General features: G+C 28.1%; 3 protein-coding genes and 1 long non-coding RNA gene across 4 annotated transcripts; 2 read left to right on the forward strand and 2 right to left on the reverse strand.

Annotated features, from left to right (window-relative positions):
• Positions 1–3,031: 3,031 nt before the first annotated feature.
• LOC118648647 lies at positions 3,032–12,211 on the reverse strand. The gene is made up of 6 exons (XM_036294996.1): positions 11,820–12,211; positions 11,357–11,555; positions 11,063–11,221; positions 4,590–4,701; positions 3,591–3,702; positions 3,032–3,277 (listed from the first exon to the last, which is right to left on the reverse strand). Exons 2-6 carry the CDS (start codon positions 11,550–11,552, stop codon positions 3,032–3,034), a joined length of 825 nt encoding a protein of 274 aa, XP_036150889.1. The 5' UTR covers positions 11,553–11,555; positions 11,820–12,211.
• LOC118648649 lies at positions 9,875–10,790 on the reverse strand. Its single transcript, XM_036294999.1, has one exon. It carries the CDS (start codon positions 10,574–10,576, stop codon positions 9,938–9,940), a length of 639 nt encoding a protein of 212 aa, XP_036150892.1. The 5' UTR covers positions 10,577–10,790; the 3' UTR covers positions 9,875–9,937.
• Positions 12,212–12,272: 61 nt separating the features above from the next.
• Positions 12,273–12,782, forward strand: LOC118648650. The gene is made up of 3 exons (XR_004965388.1): positions 12,273–12,566; positions 12,650–12,657; positions 12,731–12,782. It is a non-coding gene; the product is annotated as an uncharacterized LOC118648650 (long non-coding RNA).
• Positions 12,783–12,878: 96 nt separating this feature from the next.
• On the forward strand, positions 12,879–19,731 carry LOC118648648 (early endosome antigen 1-like). The gene is made up of 11 exons (XM_036294998.1): positions 12,879–12,923; positions 13,173–13,306; positions 13,398–13,496; positions 14,150–14,359; positions 14,449–14,550; positions 15,208–15,414; positions 17,554–17,809; positions 18,359–18,456; positions 18,746–19,001; positions 19,075–19,483; positions 19,568–19,731. The coding sequence occupies exons 3-10, from the start codon at positions 13,398–13,400 to the stop codon at positions 19,374–19,376; spliced, it is 1,530 nt and encodes a 509-aa protein (XP_036150891.1). The 5' UTR covers positions 12,879–12,923; positions 13,173–13,306; the 3' UTR covers positions 19,377–19,483; positions 19,568–19,731.
• Positions 19,732–21,125: the final 1,394 nt, after the last annotated feature.

Raw genomic sequence — 21,125 nt, forward strand, 5'->3', positions numbered from 1 at the left:
AACACACGCGCGCGCATACACAAATATACACACACAGAAAAAAAATTAGCCAATAATATATGTAATTGCGAGCTGCTAACTACATAAAATACTCAATACAATAATATTACTGTTAATGCTCTAACACTTTTTTTTTTTCTTCTTTCTTACACTCTCTTTCTCTCTCTCTCTCTCTCTCTTTTTCCGCTCCTTCTTTCTATAGAAGTCGCTGTTTCACCTTCTGTTTTCTTTTCTGCTTCTTCTTTCTACAAAAGTCGAAACTCTCTCTTTCTCCTACCAATCTATTTCCTTTCCTTCTTTTTTTCTAAAAGATTATAAAATTTTAAAGATATTATTGTTATTTCCGAGAGAGAGAGATTATATTATTACTTAATATATCTCTTTATTACCCTGCTAAAAACGACCAATTAAAACCAATTAGTACCGCATTTAAATTCGTAAATTTCACTCGTTATCAATGCGGATTTAGTTGGTTAAATCGGACGCCCGATTGAACTTCAATCGGTTTCAATATCAAGTGAATTGGGATTGGATTCTATATGGTACTTCCGGATTAATTTTAATCGGGTGTTATTGGATTAAATTGTTGAGTTGATCCTGAATTGCATTGAATATGGTCTTTCCGAATTGACCTTCAACTGGGGCGCTATTGGTTTTGACTGGACAAGTATTTTTCAACATTTTGAATTGGACTGAATGTGATATTCCGAATTTAGTTCAATCGGGCGCTATGGGTTTTGATTTTTAGATTATATGCACAGTCTTGACTTGGATTGAATCTTGTATTTCCGAATTGATTTCAACTGGGCGCTATTGGTTTTGACTAAACAAGTATTTTCAGCCTTCTGAATTGGACTGAATGTGATATTCCGAATTTAGTTCAATCGGCCACTATCGGTTTTATTTTTTAAATTATATGCACAATCTTGACTTGGATTGAGTTATGACATTTCCGAATTGACTTCAATCGAGTGATATTGGTTTGGATTGTACACATAATTCCAAAATTTTGAATTGGATTGAATGGGGTATTTCCGAATGTAGTTTAACCGGACACTATCGGTTTTGTTTGTTAAATTGTGCTTAAATTTTAATTGGATTAAATACGGTATTTTCGAAATAACTTCAATCAGACGCTGTCGGTTTTAATTGTTAGAAATATTTTACTATTTTTACAATTTTGAATTGGATTGAATGTGGTTTTTACAATTTAATTTTAATCTAACGCTATTTGTTTCAATTGTACAATTCTACCTCCATTAAAATTGTATTTTTATGTTTACCTTTATTTAGATGCTGTTAGTAGTTTAATAAACTTTATGTTTCTTTAAAATTATAATTTAAATAAAATTAATTGAATTACTCATAAACTTTTTCTAATAAAAATTTGTAGATTAAGAAAACATTAATATATATTTTGTACTACGTAATAGAAAATCAGAAAAAATAGAATAATAAAGACTTAAAATACATTATAAGTTTTTATAAGTTAAAAAGTAATATAAATGCTTTTACTTTTTAACATATTTTAAATTATATTCTATTTGAACATCTTTTTTCATAAAATTTTCAAAGAAATTATTATTTTTATTGTAAGATAGTATAGAATTTTAGTGCAAGATATAAACTCACGACAAGATTTTGTCAGTCTTTATTTAAAGTAATGTATTTATCAAGCTTATAAAATGATGATTTAATAAACGTTATGTGTAAACCATTATAGCTACGTCAGTGGTATAAGAAAAAATTATTTATTATAATAATTAGCAATAAAATATTCATGATATATATTCAGTACCTACAAATAACATATTCAGTAATGTAATGTATCTAATGTTCATAAAAATACATAAATCTGGAAGAAAAGCTACTTTTAAAGCAAAAAAATTATTTTTGAAAATTTGCATAACCAGGTTCTTCTTGGGTTTAATAATAAATTATTTATATTTATTAAACGAGTAAATAGTTTTGGATAAAAATTTGTAGATTATAAACGTTAGAATATTTTTTTAAATTTACATTAAGTTTAGAAGCTTTAAAACATAATATAATTACAGAAAATTAAAATATTTTATATCAAGTGGGTCTCTCAGACCACCGCGTGGTAGATTAAAACATTTTAGGTCTCCCTTCTTACATTATTGTAAAATATACGTATAAAGAGACTAATGAACAAAAAATTAAAAGAAACTTTATTTTATAAATAAATACAATAATCATGTGTAATAATGTTACATAATAATTACAAATTGTATATTTTATGTATAATTTACATTATTTATACATATTTAATGTAATTAACATTTAATATTACATTTGTACAGTTAAACATATTTTAAACAGTTTTGGGAAACATATCATTGTATTTCAAAAGTATTTGGTATTTGCATAAAAATTCAAGATTATTAATGTTTACAGAAATTATTTTTGAAAGTACATCTGTAATAGGAACAATTATTAATTTTGAAAATCTTCGGTTCTAATTTTTTTATGTGCGTTACATAAAAGGATCTTCTGAAAATGTAACACATTTTTGAAAGTGCAAGATAGCATTTGTTTTCTTTTTCTATAATATCTATTATCCGACCAAAATGTCCTGATTTAATTGTATCATTGTATCATTAGTACGTTTACTTTTGTATATTTTATACTATGGAAAACTTTACCGTTATAAATACATTTTTAAATACACGGCAATATTGTCCATCAATTTTCTTGGAGTAGCTTGCTCCCGTAAAAACAACATCTTCACCACAATAAAAAATAAGTTGACAAATTTTTATGCCTAAATATATCAGTACAATAATTTTTAATAATATTTGACGAGTAATTAACATTTCCTGTTTTGAAATGTAATTGTTGTAAGTGTTCCTCGCTATTTGCTGATCCATCTTGTTAGGACCATTTATCAATTGCTTTAATTGAAAAAATATTTCCTTCAAACGGAAAAGTCGAATTGTTCCAAGAGGACCAGTTTGCCTAACTGATTGTTACAACATGCAATAAAATATGAACATTAAATGTCATACTTTCAACTCCGTAATAACCTGATAATACCAACAAACTTTAGGGCGTCATATTCGCATTGTACTAATTCTTCTTCGGTGATTGTTGTTTTTAATAAAGTGTACAAAATTCTGACGAGTAATGAATAATGTTTAAGAGCTGTATCATGAAGGATATCTTCCAAACATGGTAGACTGTAGACTAATATCCATGTTTTCACTTCAGCACCTTTTAACTTTTCTTTTCGTGATCGTGGGAGTCGATGTATATCCTGGGTAGGTGTAATAGATAACAGACGTTTTTCAATAGCTTTGACATCCGCATTACGTAATTTAAACATTGATTGTGATTTTGGGCATGTCCATTATTGTATAACTGCTGCTCACATACCAAAAAGGATAGTATGTAAAATAGTCAAAAGAAAAGGACCACACGATATCTATACATGGAATTTGATTAAAGCGAGTATTTCCTTTACTCCTCTCTCTTGACGTTTATTTGATAAAGTAACAGTTTTTATATCCTTTAAATGACTTTCATGAGATCTTAATTCGGGATCGATATCTCGTAAGGATATCTAATACCTGAAACTTCTTTAACATAAACATCTGGATGGTAACACCAGCTACAACCATAATACCCATTAAATTGCATTCTATTTGCAGATTGGTCGACATACAGAGTCTACCAAGTAAGCTAATGGACAAAATTTTACAATATCGATTCATTTTTAAATTAGTTACTTCGTACCATTTCATACAATAATTTTGCTTCATCGATAAAGGTAGAAAAAATAATTGGCTATGTCACTTGTAGGTTCTTTTGTACAAGTTAGTATTCCACATGTAGAATTTGTTTAAATCTACTGATAGGTGGATACAAATTTGGTTGTACTGAAAGTGGATAAAAGCCTCGTTTTCCACTGTTTGTCGTGGTGCACCATCGGTACTTTATTATAAGTTAGAGTAACAGGTATTTCTATTGTTAATTTTGTTGTATAATTTACTGTCATTAAACATCTCTCATAATCTTGTGCTATCAACGTTACACTGTTTACTGTCACTGAGTAATAAAATTAAAATTCTTGTTTAATGTAGGGGATTCAAATAACCTTTTTAACTGATATGTTAATTAATAGACGTAAAAAATGTTTGTAGATTTTAACGTTATTTTATTATTTGTATCACATTTTGAACATGTTTTTATATATTCTTAAAATTTAATTTGATATTGAATATAAAATTTCTTTGTTGCAAGAATTACAATAAATATGATATTTATTTTATCGTCTGGTGGGTCAAATCTTTGTGTAATTTACTTTGAAATATTTATACTTTGAACTCGGGTCCTGCAATTAATTTTTATTAACTCAATCAGTTTTTTGCTTTCCTAATCTGACAGTCTAAATCGAATTGAGAATCCCATTATCAAAGTCATTATGTCACGAAATAGTTAAATTAGTTTTCTCAAACATTATAGTATTATCATCAAATGACCCTTAGTCTCGTCGTCACATATTCGCATCTAATCATCACTATCAAATTCATTGTTATCAGAATCATAGCCATTTGAACTACTCTCACTCATTATGTTTGTCATCATCTTCACTATTGTCTTCTACACTGCTGGCATCTTCATTTTCTTTGTCCTCGTCTTCATTGTTTATATGAATAATTTCATTATACTCAAATGTATCTATAACGCATAAATGCCTTGATTTATCATTATTGATTCTGACAATAATCGAAATGAGTACCTTACTAGTAGAAAATAGGCGTCCATAGAAACTATTGGAATGTCTTTTGGAAGACTACATTATTAGATAATACTATATGACTAGGGTAGAACTTAATTGGTTTAAACTGCTATATATAATATTAGATCTACGTGGCTGCTCGTAATGAAAATAAGTTTCTATAGGTTAGAAGATTTTTTAAATAAGTAGATAATAAACTTTTCATTTTACAAATCTTTGAAAAATCTAAGTTACAGGTTTCTACTTCAAACTGTGCGAAATATAAATTCTTTATTTTAAAACTGTAAATCAGGGCCACAGCGTGTACATACCTTCATTTAAGTCAGGTTTATATTCTGGAGAGCGAATCGCTGTGGAATTATTACTACTAGCTTCATTATTATTCATTCTCATGTCACAAATTATTCTCACTTCTATACAACAATCACGGTTCGCTCATATTCAAGTTAGAAAAATTACTGCTTTCTAAAAAAATTATTATAAAAATTACTTATTTTATACATTACTCTCATCATTAAACTGTTTTTTTTACAATAATGTCGACGGTTAATATTTTAATGTTACATTATTTTGACATATATTAGAATATTTTTTACCTGGCACAAAAGCTATTGATGTTCATAACTCGTAAAAGAATCCCACTTTGATCTAGTAACCCAAGATAAATTATCTCTGAAGTGAGTCTCATAATCTTTATCAATCCTGTTTGTAACGTCGTTTTACTTTTTGGGAACTGCATTATATATCATATCAGAATTAGAATCACATGATGACGAATCACTCATTATCTGAAAACATATTTATCAATAATAAAATTCAAATTATGTACATATAGTTATTTTATTTTATTTCTTTTAATCAAAATATAGCTGGAGTATTAATTATGTATTAATTAGTTATAATATATTTTTTATATAAAAAGATTATAAAATGTAATTATTATGTGTACTAATACATTATGCACTTAAAATTTTATGTTACACTTTATTATTTTACTTTAATTACAAAAAATATGGGTTGATTTTATTAAAATATACTTACCCGATAATGTATAATATATAATATATACTTTACTTTTTCAATCAGGCTCACTTTCACATATTTTATAAAAAAGTAATTGTTTCATTTAGATCCCGCACCTCAAATATCGATGTAATTATGCGTATTTGACGCGATTTTGCTTTTAAACGAATAAATCTGACAAGATAAGCGTGCATCAGAAAAGCGATCGAGAGATACTAATCGTTATTAAAGTTGACGAATTAAGGTTAAGAAATCTGTCATACCGAAAAAGCGACGGAACACTATGCGCACGCTTGTAGTCCCAGTATTTACGCAAATTATGCGTTCCAATTTTATTAATCTTGAAACGTATCTTATATGAACTAAAATACATATATATATTCCAGCCCGAAAAACTTTAAGAGAATTTTTGCATCGATTAAGCGACCTTATCTTTATGTCTAACTTTTTTATGTACCTAATTTTATTTATTATTGGTATTATAAAGTAATTTTCTTAATATTGGTAATTGCGAAAAATATTCACTCAATAATCAATATCCCTGCTAAAAACGACCAATTAAACCAATTAGTACCGCATTTAAATTCGTAAATTTCACTCGTTATCAATGCGGATTTAGTTGGTTAAATCGGACGCCCGATTGAACTTCAATCGGTTTCAATATCAAGTGAATTGGGATTGGATTCTATATGGTACTTCCGGATTAATTTTATCGGGTGTTATTGGATTAAATTGTTGAGTTGATCCTGAATTGCATTGAATATGGTCTTTCCGAATTGACTTCAACTGGGCGCTATTGGTTTTGACTGGACAAGTATTTTCAACATTTTGAATTGGACTGAATGTGATATTTCCGAATTTAGTTCAATCGGGCGCTATGGGTTTTGATTTTTAGATTATATGCACAGTCTTGACTTGGATTGAATCTGGTATTTCCGAATTGATTTCAACTGGGCGCTATTGGTTTTGACTAAACAAGTATTTTCAGCCTTCTGAATTGGACTGAATGTGATATTTCCGAATTTAGTTCAATCGGCCACTATCGGTTTTATTTTTTAAATTATATGCACAATCTTGACTTGGATTGAGTATGACATTTCCGAATTGACTTCAATCGAGTGATATTGGTTTGGATTGTACACATAATTCCAAAATTTTGAATTGGATTGAATGGGGTATTTCCGAATGTAGTTTAACCGGACACTATCGGTTTTGTTTGTTAAATTGTGCTTAAATTTTAATTGGATTAAATACGGTATTTTCGAAATAACTTCAATCAGACGCTGTCGGTTTTAATTGTTAGAAATATTTTTACTATTTTACAATTTTGAATTGGATTGAATGTGGTTTTTACAATTTAATTTTAATCTAACGCTATTTGTTTCAATTGTACAATTCTACCTCCATTAAAATTGTATTTTTATGTTACCTTTATTTAGATGCTGTTAGTAGTTTAATAAACTTTATGTTTCTTTTAAAATTATAATTTAAATAAAATTATTGAATTACTCATAAACTTTTTTAATAAAAATTTGTAGATTAAGAAAACATTAATATATATTTTGTACTACGTAATAGAAAATCAGAAAAAATAGAAATAATAAAGACTTAAAATACATTTATAAGTTTTTATAAGTTAAAAAGTAATATAAATGCTTTTACTTTTTAACATATTTTAAATATATATTCTATTTGATAACATTCTTTTTTCATAAATTTTTCAAAGAAATTATTATTTTTATTGTAAGATAGTATAGAATTTTAGTGCAAGATATAACACTCACGACAAGATTTTGTCAGTCTTTATTTTAAAGTAATGTATTTATCAAGCTTATAAAAATGATGATTTAATAAACGTTATGTGAAACCATTATAGCTACGTCAGTGGTATAAGAAAAAATAATTTTATTATAATAATTAGCAATAAAATATTCAGTATATATATTCAGTACATACAAATAACATATTCAGTAATGTAATGTATCTAATGTTCATAAAATACATAAATCTGGAAGAAAAGCTACTTTTTAAAGCAAAAAAATTATTTTTTGAAAATTTGCATAACCAGGTTCTTCTTGGGTTTAATAATAAAATTATTTATATTTATTAAACGAGTAAATAGTTTTGGATAAAAATTTGTAGATTATAAACGTTAGAATATTTTTTAAATTTACATTAAGTTTAGAAGCTTTAAAACATAATATAATTACAGAAAATTATAAATATTTTAATATCAAGTGGGTCTCTCAGATGCCACCGCGGTAGATTAAAACATTTTAGGTCTCACTTCTTACATTATTGTAAAATATACGTATAAGAGACTAATGAACAAAAAATATAAAAAGAAAACTTTATTTTATAAATAAATACAATAATCATGTGTAATAATGTTACATAATAATTACAATATTGTATATTTTATGTATAATATACATTATTTATACATATTTCATAATGTAATTAACATTTAATATTACATATTGTACAGTTAAACATATGTTTAAACAGAGTTTTGGGAAACATATCATTGTATTCAAAAGTATTTGGTAATTTGCATAAAAATTCAAGATATTAATGTTTACAGAAATTATTTTGTGAAAGTACATCTGTAATAGGAACAATTTTATAAGTTTTGAAAATCTTCGGTTCTAATTTTTTTTATGTGCGTTACAATAAAAGGATCTTCTGAAAATGTAACAATTTTTGAAAGTGCAAGATAGCATTTGTTTCTTTTTCTATAATATCTAGTTATCCGACCAAAATGTCCTGATTTTAATTGTATCATTGTATCAATTAGTACGTTTTACTTTTGTATATTTGTATACTATGGAAAACTTTACCGTATAAATACATTTTTAAATACACGGCATATATTGTCCATCAATTTTCTTGGAGTAGCTTGCTCCCGGAAAAACAACATCTTTCACCACAATAAAAATAAGTTGACAAAATTTTTATGGCTAAATATATCAGTACAATAATTTTTAATAATATTTGACGAGTAATTAACATTGTCCTGTTTTGAAATGTAATTGTTGTAAGTTGTTTCCTCGCTATTTGCTGATCCATCTTGTTAGGACCATTTATCAATTGCTTTAATTGAAAAATATTTCCTTCAAACGGAAAAGTCGAATTGTTCCAAAGAGGACCAGTTTGCCTAACTGATTGTACAACATGCAATAAAATATGAACATTAAATGTCATACTTTCAACTCCGTAATAAACCTGATAATAACCAACAAACTTTAGGGCGTCATATTCGCATTGTACTAATTCTTCTTCGGTGATTGTTGTTTTTAATAAAGTGTACAAAATTCTGACGAGTAATGAATAATGTTTAAGAGCTGTATCATGAAGGATATCTTCCAAACATGGTAGACTGTAGACTAATATCCATGTTTTCACTTCAGCACCTTTTAACTTTTCTTTTCGTGATCGTGGAAGTCGATGTATATCCTGGTAGGTGTAATAGATAACAGACGTTTTTCAATAGCTTTGACATCCGCATTACGTAATTTAAACATTGATTGTGATTTTGGGCATGTCCACTTATGTATAACTGCTGCTCAATACCAAAAGGATAGTATGTAAATAGTCAAAAGAAAAGGACCACACGATATCTATACATGGAATTTGAATTAAAGCAGTATTTCCTTTTACTCCTCTCTCTTGACGTTTATTTGATAAAGTAACAGTTTTTATATCCTTTAAATGACTTTCATGAGATCTTAATTCGGGATCGATATCTCGTAAAGGATATCTAATACCTGAAACTTCTTTAACATAACATCCTGGATGGTAACACCAGCTACAACCATAATACCCATTAAATTGCATCTATTTTGCAAGATTGGTCGACATACAGAGTCTACACAGTAAGCTAATGGACAAAATTTTACAATAATCGATTCATTTTTTAATTAGTTACTTCGATACCATTTTCATACAATAATTTTGCTTCATCGATAAAGGTAGAAAAAAATAATTGAGCTATGTCACTTGTAGGTTCTTTTGTACAAGTTAGTATTCCACATAGTAGAATTTGTTTAAATCTACTGATAGGTGATACAAAATTTGGTTGTACTGAAAGTGGATAAAAGCCTCGTTTTCCACTGTTTGTCAGTGGTGCACCATCGGTACTTATATTATAAGTTAAGTAACAGGTATTCTATTGTTAATTTTGTTGTATAATTTACTGTCATTAACATCTCTCATAATCTTTGTGCTATCAACGTTACACTGATTTACTGTCACTGAGTTAATAAAATTAAAAATTTCTTGTTTAATGTAGGGAGATTCAAATAACATTTTTAACTGATATGTTAAATTAATAGACGTAAAATAGTTTGTAGATTTTAACGTTATTTTATTATTTGTATCACATTTTGAACATGTTTTTATATAATTCTTAAAATTTAATTTTGATATTGAATATAAAATTTCTTTGTTGCAAGAATTACAATAATAATGATAATTTATTTTATCGTCTGGTGGGTCAAATCTTTGTTGTAATCTATACTTTGAAATATTTATATCTTTGAACTCGGGTCCTGCAATTAATTTTATTAACTCAATCAGTTTTTGTCTTCCTAAATCTGACAGTCTAAATCGAATTGAGAATCCCATTATCAAAGTCATTATGTCACGAATAGTTAAATTAGTTTTCTCAAACATTATAGTATTATCATCAAATGACCCATTAGTCTCGTCGTCACTGATATTCGCATCATAATCATCACTATCAAATTCATTGTTATCAGAATCATAGCCATTTGAACTACTCTCACTCATATGTTTGTCATCATCTTCACTATTGTCTTCTACACTGCTGGCATCTTCATTTTCTTTGTCCTCGTCTTCATTGTTTATATGAATAATTTCATTATACTCAATGTATCTATAACGCAATAAATGCCTTGATTATACATTATTGATTCTGACAATAATCGAAATGAGTACCTTACTAGTAGAAAATAGGCGTCCATAGAAACTATTGGAATGTCTTTGTGGAGACTACATTATTAGATAATACTATATAGACTAGGGTAGAACTTAATTGGTTAAACTAGCTATATATAATATTAGATCTACGTGGATGCCTCGATAATGAAAATAAAGTTTCTATAGGTTAGAAGATTTTTAATAAAGTAGATATAATAAACTTTTCATTTTACAAATCTTTGAAAAATCTAAGTTACAGGATTTCTACTTCAAACTGTGCGAAATATAAATTCTTTATTTTAAAAACTGTAAATCAGGGCCACAGCGTGTACATACCTTCAATATTTAAGTCAGGTTTATATTCTGGAGAGCGAATCGCTGTGGAATTATTACTACTAGCTTCATTATTATTCATTCTCATGTCACAATTATTCTCACTTCTAATACAACAATCACGGTTCTGCTCATTATTCAAGTTAGAAAAATTACTGCTTTCTAAAAAAATTAGTAATAAAAATTACTTATTTTATACATTACTCTCCATATTAAACTGTTTTTTTTACAATAATGTCGACGGTTCAATATTTTAATGTTACATTATTTTGACATATATATTAGAATATTTTTTACCTGGCACAAAAGCTAATTGATGTTCATAACTCGTAAAAGAATCCCACTTTGATCTAGTAACCCAAGATAAATTATCTCTGAAGTGAGTCTCATAATCTTTATACAATCCTGTTTTGTAACGTCGTTTTACTTTTTTGGGAACTGCATTATTTATATCATTATCAGAATTAGAATCACATGATGACGAATCACTCATTATCTGAAAACATATTTAGCAATAATAAAATTCAAATTATGTACATATATAGTTATTTTATTTTTATTTCTTTTAATCAAAATATAGCTGGAGTATTAATTATGTATTAATTATTAGTTATAATATATTTTTTATATAAAAAGAATTATAAAAATGTAATTATTATGTGTACATAATACATTATGCACTTAAAATTTTATGTTATACACTTTATTATTTTACTTTAATTACAAAAAATATGGGTTGATTTTATTAAAATATACTTACCCGATAATGTATAATATATAATATATACTTTACTTTTTCAATCAGGCTCACTTTCACATATATTTATAAAAAGTAATTGTTTCATTTAGATCCCGCACCTCAAATATCGATGTAATTATGCGTATTTGACGCGATTTTGCTTAAAACGAATAAATCTGACAAGAATAAGCGTGCATCAGAAAAGCGATCGAGATACTAATCGTTATTAAAGTTGACGAATTAAGGTTAAGAAATCTGTCATACCGAAAAAGCGACGGAACACTATGCGCACGCTCTGTAGTCCCATACGCATGCTCTATGATCACGTGATGTGCTCGTGGCCGCGGCCATGATAGTGAACATTTGCAGAAAGGATCGAGTGGCGGCCGGGACACGTAAAGGCTATTCTACAATTGCGTAAGCGTGATCGTAAGTGGTTGTAAGAGTGTGTAAGGCGTCGTTGTAAAGCGGGTACTTCCGGTTGTAGAGCGTGTTGTGGAAGATGGTTGAATTTCATCTTTCACGACTACAACAGATGTGAACGTAAGAGCCAACCAATCAGAGTGCTGTTCACGTCATCATGCCGCACACCGCCATAATTTACTGCACTCTGATCGGTTGCTGTAATCAAGTTTACAACGTATCTTTACTCTATTGTAGATTGATCCGTTGTAAAACATTTATGACTACTACTACTCCTACTCCTACAACCTTACGCTTACGCAATTGTAGAATAGCCTTAATACGCAGTATTCACATATTTGCAAGGTACACGATTATAAACACGTGTGGTGACGCTTTTGTACTTGTATTTAGTAGAAACATTTAGATAAAATTATTTCTTTGTTTAGATAAAAATGTACGCTTATATAAAATTGTTATCTGGGAAAAATAAAGACAAAAAAAAAATTATTCCCACATCTTGCATCAAGAATTTTAAACCAGAGTCACACAAGAAAATTTTAAAGTATCAAGTGGAAGAAAACAGTAGGCGAAGAACCGTATGTAGCAACGATTTTGTTACTATCAGGTATATATATAATAAATATTACAACTTTTATTCGATTTTGGTTACGTTCCGTTTCACGCATGATGCGTATGATGCATCGTTCATCCTCGTTTATCGTACGTTAGATAAACAACAAAGATGAACAATATATCATGCGTATCATGCGTGAAACGGAACGTAATAGGCTGCACGTTCCGTTTCACGCATAATGCGCATAATGCGTCTTCATCTTTATTTAACATCAGATAAACAACAAAGATGAACAATGCATTATGCGCATTATGCGTGAAACGGAACGCAGCCATAGCCTTTGCCTGGTTTTGTTCTTTGTTTTATATATACATGTTGCTTGTGTTATATATTAGATTCAAATGAAGAACTTAAAGAAATAATTAGAACAAAAAGTGTTCGTGCTTCACCATCGTATTTGCTTGTGACAGCTTCGGATAAATCTGACAACGAGGGAAAAAAACAGTTAAAGCGTTCAAAAACTTTTCAAGTTAGTCGTGTCCTATATATCACAAATTTTCTGTTAGATTTCTGTTTAAAAATATTGTACAAATTATTTATTATATATTTTTCATCAATAGATGAATCGTCAGTTAAAAGAACAAGAGGAACTAGTCTGTAATAAATTATCAAAGTTTAAGAGTGATTTATTGCCAATAAACGTTACATTAAAAGATAAGGTAAATGAGTGAATTCATATAGTATAACTATAATAAATAGAAAACAAAAAATGAGATAACTTAGTAATTATAGCCAAGGAATAAGTAAATGAATAGTCAACAAACTATTTGTGTTGTAAATCACAGTCTTACAACATTTCGACCACAGAATTTGATCCTTCTAAAGTGAATTAATCCATTATCAAAATAAATTATTCGCAGGATAACGACTGTTTACAAGCTCGTGCCAACAAATTCATAAAAGTTGTGTCTCATACTGTCAATAACGAACAAGTGTATAAATAATTACATTACAAAGCAGTCAAATCAGTATATATTTTGAAAAGATGTTACAGACGTGATTTAAAAGTGTCAAGCATGGATAAAGGCGGCAGAAAGATTTTTTATGCATTGATTTGTTTGTTATTGACAATGAGACGCAACAACCATTATGAATTCGTTGGCACGAGTTTATGAACAGTTGTTGTCCTGCGAATAATTTATCTTTGTAATAGATTAATTCACTTGAGAAAGACCAAATCCTATGTTCAAAATGTTATGAGACTGTGATTTACAATAAAATAGTGTCAGTTTGTCGATCAATCTACTCATTCCTTGGTTATAATAGAAAAGTTAAGCTTCTGTACAAAATTTAAGTTTTAAATATTTTATAGGAAAATTTAGATTTGTCAAACATTACTGATACACCGCCATCACCCAAAAAATATAGAGTAACAGAAGATTTAGCACAAACAAAAAATAAATTCATGCAAGATGACAATCTAGTCAAAGCACTAACCAAAGAAACAAACACGAGAAACGAAAAGGAGAAGTGTGGTAATGAGTCCCCAAAAAAACAGTTAAAGCATTCAAAAACTTTTCAGGTTAGTCGTGTCCTATATATCACAAATTTTCTGTTAGTTTCTGTTAAAAATATTGTATAAATTATTTATTATATATTTTTCATCAATAGATGAATTGTCAATTAAAAGAACAAGAGGAACTAGTCTGTAATAAATTATCAAACTTTAAGAGTGATTTATTGCCAATGAACGCAGTTACATTAAAAGATAAGGTAAATGAGTGAATTCATATAGTATTGTATAACTATAATAAATAGAAAACAAAAAAAGAGATAACTTAGTAATTATAGCCGAGGAATAAGTAAATGAATAGTCAACAAACTATTTGTGTTGTGAATCACAGTCTTACAACATTTCGACCATAGAATTTGATCCTTCTAAAGTGAATTAATCCATTATCAAGATAAATTATTCGCAGGATAACGACTGTTTACAAACTCGTGCCAACAATTCATAAAAGTTGTGTCTCATACTGTCAATAACGAACAAGTGTATAAATGATTACATTACAAAGCAGTCAAGTCAGTAAATATTTTGAAAAGATGTTACAGACGTGATTTAAAAGTGTTAAGCATGGATAAAGGCGGCAGAAAGATTTTTTATGCATTAATTTGTTTGTTATTGACAATGAGACGCAACAACCTTTATGAATTCGTTGGCACGAGTTTATGAACAGTTGTTGTCCTGCGAATAATTTATCTTTCTAATGGATTAATTCACTTGAGAAAGACCAAATCCTATGTTCAAAATGTTATGAGACTGTGATTTACAATAAAATAGTGTCAGTTTGTCGATCAATCTACTCATTCCTTGGCTATAATAGAAAAGTTAAGCTTCTGTACAAAATTTAAGTTTTAAATATTTTATAGGAAAATTTAGATTTGTCAAACATTACTGATACACCGCCATCACCCAAAAAATATAGAGTAACAGAAGATTTAGCACAAACAAAAAATAAATTCATGCAAGATGACAATCTAGTCAAAGCACTAACCGAAGAAACAAACACGAGAAACGAAAAGGAGAAGTGTGATAATGAGTCCCAAAAGCTGAGCAGATCTAAAGTTATTCCAAAGGTAAAAATGATCAAAATATATTTTTTATAATTTGTACACACGCGGTCAGAATGAATGCCTGGTCATATGAAGTTAGCTGCGTTCCGAGATTTATATAGTGCATGTAACGCATTCTATACAGAAACCGCGTGTGGACATATATATTTGTTGCAGTTATAGTACTTATATAATTATTATAGTAATAGCTAATCTTTTTGTGACATTTTACATAAACATATAATTAAATTTATGCAAAAATTTTTGTGAAATTAAAGAAACATTTTCGTTTCTTTGTCTAATAATAATAAATTTTTATTGTTTAACTAGCTGTGTCCGGCCACGCGTTGCTGTGACTCAGTCTTTTTTTTTGTTTGTTTAGATTTAGTGCACATTTGTATTATTGTTTTTCGCGCGCTCGCGTATTAGATTGAAACATTTTTTGTTAACCCTTTCTTTTCTTTATTTGTTTGTTTATATTTCAATTATATTTGTATAGTATTTTAGTTTCGCTTTAATTTCCAGGATTCAATCATTCACTTGTATTGCAAATATTCGTTGCTTCCGTCCTTCTATATTTCCTCACGTATGCTTCTCCGGCCTTCTGCGCTTCTTGCTTCTTTCTTCGGGATCGGGGGGGGGGGGTTGTTTCCCGATTCAAACTTTAAATTAACAGTAAATTTCTGCCTCTTGGTAAGCAATTTCTTCAGAAATTCATTTCTTTTCTTTATGTTTTTTAAATTTTCGTGCTCTCCTTCTCAATATCTTGACTATCAATATCTAACCTTTTTTTTAATATTTTGTTTATCTTTTTTTTTAACTCTTTAAAGTACCTATTCCCACATAAACACTCATAAACTTGCACACACTCTCTTCCTTCAACATACTTCTATGGGCATTAATCTCACTTTATTTTTTATATTAATACGCTCCACAAATACAATAATATTAGAAGTTTCTTTTTATTTAAAATTATTTCTTATTTTTCTTTTTATTATTTTCCTTTGATCAGTTTTCCTTGGAAGCGTTTTTTGGCTTCCAGATTTTTTTGTTGAGGGAAGTTTACTATCTTCTTTTCTTCTGCGTTTTTTTCATATTCCATTTGTGCTCTAATTAATACCTCATTCATCCCATCCTCCAACTCTATATTAAGATTATATTTTATAAATTTAGTATTAAATAATTAATTTTTTCTTTTCGGAATAACTTGACATTTTAGTAATAAATTTTGGAATTATTTTACCTTTTTTTTTATATATTTTAATATTATTTTAAAATGAGAGACTTTTATTTTATTAAATAATCCTTTTTTTTAATAGTCGCACTATTTCCTTTACCTTCAAGTTGTAATTTGTTTAAATCTTCAGATCTTTTTATTTCTTCTTTACTTGCTTTATCCAGATTAACTTCTTCTAACAAAACAAATGTATTTTTTGTAAATTACCTTTTTTAACGTAAATTAATCTTTTAGTTTATTTTATTGTTATTAACTAAAATAGTTTCCAAACTTATGCTCAATTTTTCTAACTTTTAACTTCAAATTTTAAACACCTTTTTAAATGGCGTTTCTATGTGCTTTTTTGGGCCATTCTAAAAACGTGTTTATTTAGAAACATTTTTATTTTATTAACTAATCTTTTTATTTCATCGATTTCTATATTTGGGGACGCACTATCTTTTTTTCTGTCGCTTAGGGATTTATTTAAATCTTCTGTTTTCTTATTTTCTTCTTTACTTGGATTTTCCTGTATTTTTTCTTCTATAAAAACAATTTACTTTTAAATTAATTTATTATAATATTAATTTTTAATTTAAATTAACTCAATTCGTGAGAAGGTTGGAGTGAGTGTATGTTTCCTTGTCTCTCTTCGTTGGAATCTGCGTGTGTTTGAGCGTGTACGTCTTCGTTTACGTTGGCCTATGCGTATACGTGTGCTTATACGATAACTATATTAAAATAGAATACTCATTTTTTTTATTTTTTGAGGAACGTTATTTTGTACGTGTTTGCGTTGGCATATACCTATGCGAGTACGTTACCTTTTAAACCTTTTAAACTTTTAAACCTTTAATAAAATAATTAAATAAAGGTTTTTAAAAAGAATGTAATTATTTAATAAAAATTATTAAATAAAAATTTATATAGATTATTTATTTTTATAGATAACATGTATTAGTAAGGTTCATTCGCTCACAGAATGTAAAGAAGCTTTCGAAAAATTAATAAAAGAAAATTCTAAGTTACGAACAGAAGGGGATGAATTAATAAATGAAAACAAAAAATTAAAGAGCTCCAGAAAGGAACTAAAAAAGCAAATAGAAGAAAAAGAATCGGAAATAAAAAAACTTCGTGAATTAAATGACGGTTTGCAAATTAGTTTCATTCAAAAAACTAAGGAGTCTACTAAGGAGTATGAATGTAAATACTTTTTCTCGTACTTTTTATTTAAAACAAATTTATATGTATGTATGTATGTATATGAATTAGTGTTCCCCTTTTTTCTTATCTTTCTCATTTAAGGACTTTTTACATATAAGGTTCCAAAATGCTGTGTATGCGCCAAGCTACTGTTATACTTGTGTAATCAATTTACTTTCTTAGGGTAAAGTCCCATGGAGCGAATTATGCGGAAGCGAAACAAGCGGATCACCAATCACGAGACCATTTCGACGCAATCTTTGAAAGAATTCTATCAGAATGATCCGTGATTGGCGATCCGCTCGTTCCGTATCCGCGTAATCCGCTACATGGGACTTCACCCTTACTGTCTGGATATGAGTGTCCTCTCTTGTCTGAAGCACACACGGCACTTGGCACCTTATGTAGAAATCGTCTTACGATATTTTACAATATTTAAAATACTTTTTTTTAAAGAAATATTAAAAAATTCATTTAGAGCAACTACATTTTTTAAAAAATATAAGAAATACATAATACCTGAAAATAAAATACTTTGTTTTTTTTTAGCTAAGTTAGAGCAACTTTCAAACTCAAGAGAACGGTTAGATTACTCTCAGAATTATCCAGCAATTGGAATTTTGCGTACTTCAGACGATTTCCGAAGGGTAAATAATTTTGCGCTTTCTTGGTAGAAAATTAACTAGATCACAAGGTAGATGTGTCTAACTTCTAACGTATACAAAATTTTTATTTTTATTGAGATACCCATGTAAAGTTTAGATCTAGCTAAGTTTAATCTAATTTTATCTAGTCTAGTTTTATCTAGTCTTTCACAAAAGCCCTGATAGCTTATACACAGGCGCGTAGAAAATTTTCTACCAGGGATTATTTTCTCCAATTTTATTAATAAATTATTAAAGACCTTATTTATAAATTTTCTATATTATATATTAGGTACACATTGGTAGAAACCAGTGGGTCACTGAAAAACAGTACAGTAATTTACTAAATAATTCAAAAACACCCAGTCAATGTGCTAGTAATATATTAACGCTAGTTTTCAGTATTGAAGAATTAACGACTAGCACAAAAACTGGATATGAAAGTAATAAGAAACTAAGTAAATTACGTGACTTAAATAAAGAAACGAAGAGATTGGGTAAATTAAAATGCCCAAAATTGGACGAAATAAAATACGGTGCTTGTGAAGGTATAAAAATGTAATAAGAAGTTTTATTTGTAATTTTGAGTTGTCATAAATAACATGTAGCTTTGATTTCCAGATTATTATATATATTGGATGAAACATATTTATAAACCAAATAAAGAAGGAAAAACATTGTTTTTGTCAGATATGTTGAAATTTGATATTTTTGCGGGAAGAAAAATTGCAGAAATGAAAAGACCAGAGAGAAAAACATCAAAATTAAAATCACGAAAACTTGTGGAAACTGAATCAGATGATGGAAAAAACTCGAATGAAAAGCATTCTGATTCTGATAATGAAGTAATTTGTGAAGCTGAAATTAATCAGTATAAAATACATTCCGCTAATAAGACTGAAAAAACCCTCAACGGAAATTGAAACAAATGACAAACCAAATGAATATGATACTAGAAAAGGAGTAAATAAAACTACTAAGGAGACTACTAAGGAGACTACTAAGGAGACTACTTCTACTAATGAGACAGGTATGGAAACAGTTTTTGTTGACTCAGAGCATTTGGATCTTGACGATAAAGAATTAAGTTACTAAATCTAAAAAAACCTTACAGATGATGCAATAAGTGATACCAATTTTGATTGGACTCCAACTAATTCATCGGCTTCAGATGTTGAGGACATCTGAATCAAGTCTTAGAGAGAATAGTTTAGATGACGTTTTAAGTTTAACAAATACTTTAAATTTGTTACTGAATAAAAGTTTTTTATCAGTGTTTATGTTTAAAAATATTTTTTTGACGTTTTAAAATTTATTAAACTTATTGTAATGACAATTACACATTATTATAGTATATAGTAGTTTTTATTATATAGCACTTTTATAGTATTATACATATTGTATAAAAAAATTTTTTGGATTTTATAATAAATAACCACAATTATAATTAAATCAGCTTTAACCCTTCCGTTGACACATTTAATTTTTAAATCAGGTTTGTCATGAGGTGTTTAGTACCCCAGCCCTAACTTAGTTTAGACAGCTATAACTCGATCACGAACCAAACAATGAATCCATACCAAAAAAATCAAGAGCAAATGTTGAAGTGTATTTAATATAATTTGTTCTTTAAAAAAATTTAATAATAGTATTTATAAAAAATTCTATAAATTGTTAATATAAAAAAAATTTTAAAATATCGAAAATAAAAAATATAAAAAACCAAACCAATTAAAATTGATTACATTAAAACTCATTTTAATAAACTTTAATATGTAAAATAATTGGATTTAATTGAAATGGATCAAGTGTTTATAAACAGGATGAATTATGAAATAAAACAATTAAAACCGATTAAAGACGATTATAGAATGTAATCACCGATTAAATACGATTAATAAATCGGTTTAAATCTGGAATCTTGATTCGGAATTTCCGGATAAGAAACAATTTAAACAATTGAAAACGATTAGAACCAATTAATTGTACCAAATTCAAAACAATAGAAATCAACTAAAATCGTTTCCTATATCACTGATTGGTTTTTGTTGGTTTTAATGATTTCAATCGGCACGAATACGGAATTTCCAGATCAAGATTCCAGACTGAAACCGATTCTTTTTTTTTAGTTGGTTTCAATCGGTCGTTTTTAGCAGGGTAGTTACGTCATATATAACGTATACTTATGACGTATATACTGACGTGATTGTTATGACGTTTAAAATAACGTCAGTTTTAGGTCATAGTCACCAATTAGTGACAAAAATCACGTAAATTTACGTCATTTCGACGTCAGCTGGTTGCCTGGGATACTGTCGCTCTTGAATTGCATTAATTATTTAAACTAAAATTTTTAAATAATATATGATTACGTTATCAATTTAATTGATAATAATGATACTTAAGTCGTTTACATATTTGCAATTGGTACAGAAAAGGATTGCATTTTAAGACAAACAGTACATGCAGTGTAATGAATCAAAATAGTATATATTATTATATACATATTTTGATGAAAAATAATATTAAACTCAAAGATCCAGTCTTGATCACCTTGATAGAAATATATTAATGAAATATTTCACAGAAACTTTTTTATTTGATCCCTTTTTATTATTTATTAAGATTTATTAAAATGCATTAAAATTCATTAAAATTTATTAAAATTTATT

Source organism: Monomorium pharaonis, unplaced genomic scaffold, assembly GCF_013373865.1.
Source record: "Monomorium pharaonis isolate MP-MQ-018 unplaced genomic scaffold, ASM1337386v2 scaffold_565, whole genome shotgun sequence".
NCBI lineage: Eukaryota > Metazoa > Arthropoda > Insecta > Hymenoptera > Formicidae > Monomorium > Monomorium pharaonis.

Excerpts from the sequence above, each read along its gene's own strand:
- LOC118648649 (XM_036294999.1), bottom strand. The coding sequence starts at position 10,576 with ATGAGTGAGAGTAGTTCAAATGGCTATGATTCTGATAACAATGAATTT.
- LOC118648647 (XM_036294996.1), bottom strand. The coding sequence starts at position 11,552 with ATGAGTGATTCGTCATCATGTGATTCTAATTCTGATAATGATATAAAT. Across the intron at positions 4,702-11,062 it reads ACCTGACTTAAATATTGAAG|ATACATTTGAGTATAATGAA; the intron begins GTATGTACACGC and ends TATGCGTTATAG. Across the intron at positions 3,278-3,590 it reads TTATGTTAAAGAAGTTTCAG|GATATACATCGACTCCCACG; the intron begins GTATTAGATATC and ends ACACCTACCCAG.
- LOC118648648 (XM_036294998.1), top strand. The coding sequence starts at position 13,398 with ATGAATCGTCAGTTAAAAGAACAAGAGGAACTAGTCTGTAATAAATTA. Across the intron at positions 17,810-18,358 it reads GTCTACTAAGGAGTATGAAT|CTAAGTTAGAGCAACTTTCA; the intron begins GTAAATACTTTT and ends GTTTTTTTTTAG. Across the intron at positions 19,002-19,074 it reads AAAATACGGTGCTTGTGAAG|ATTATTATATATATTGGATG; the intron begins GTATAAAAATGT and ends TTTGATTTCCAG.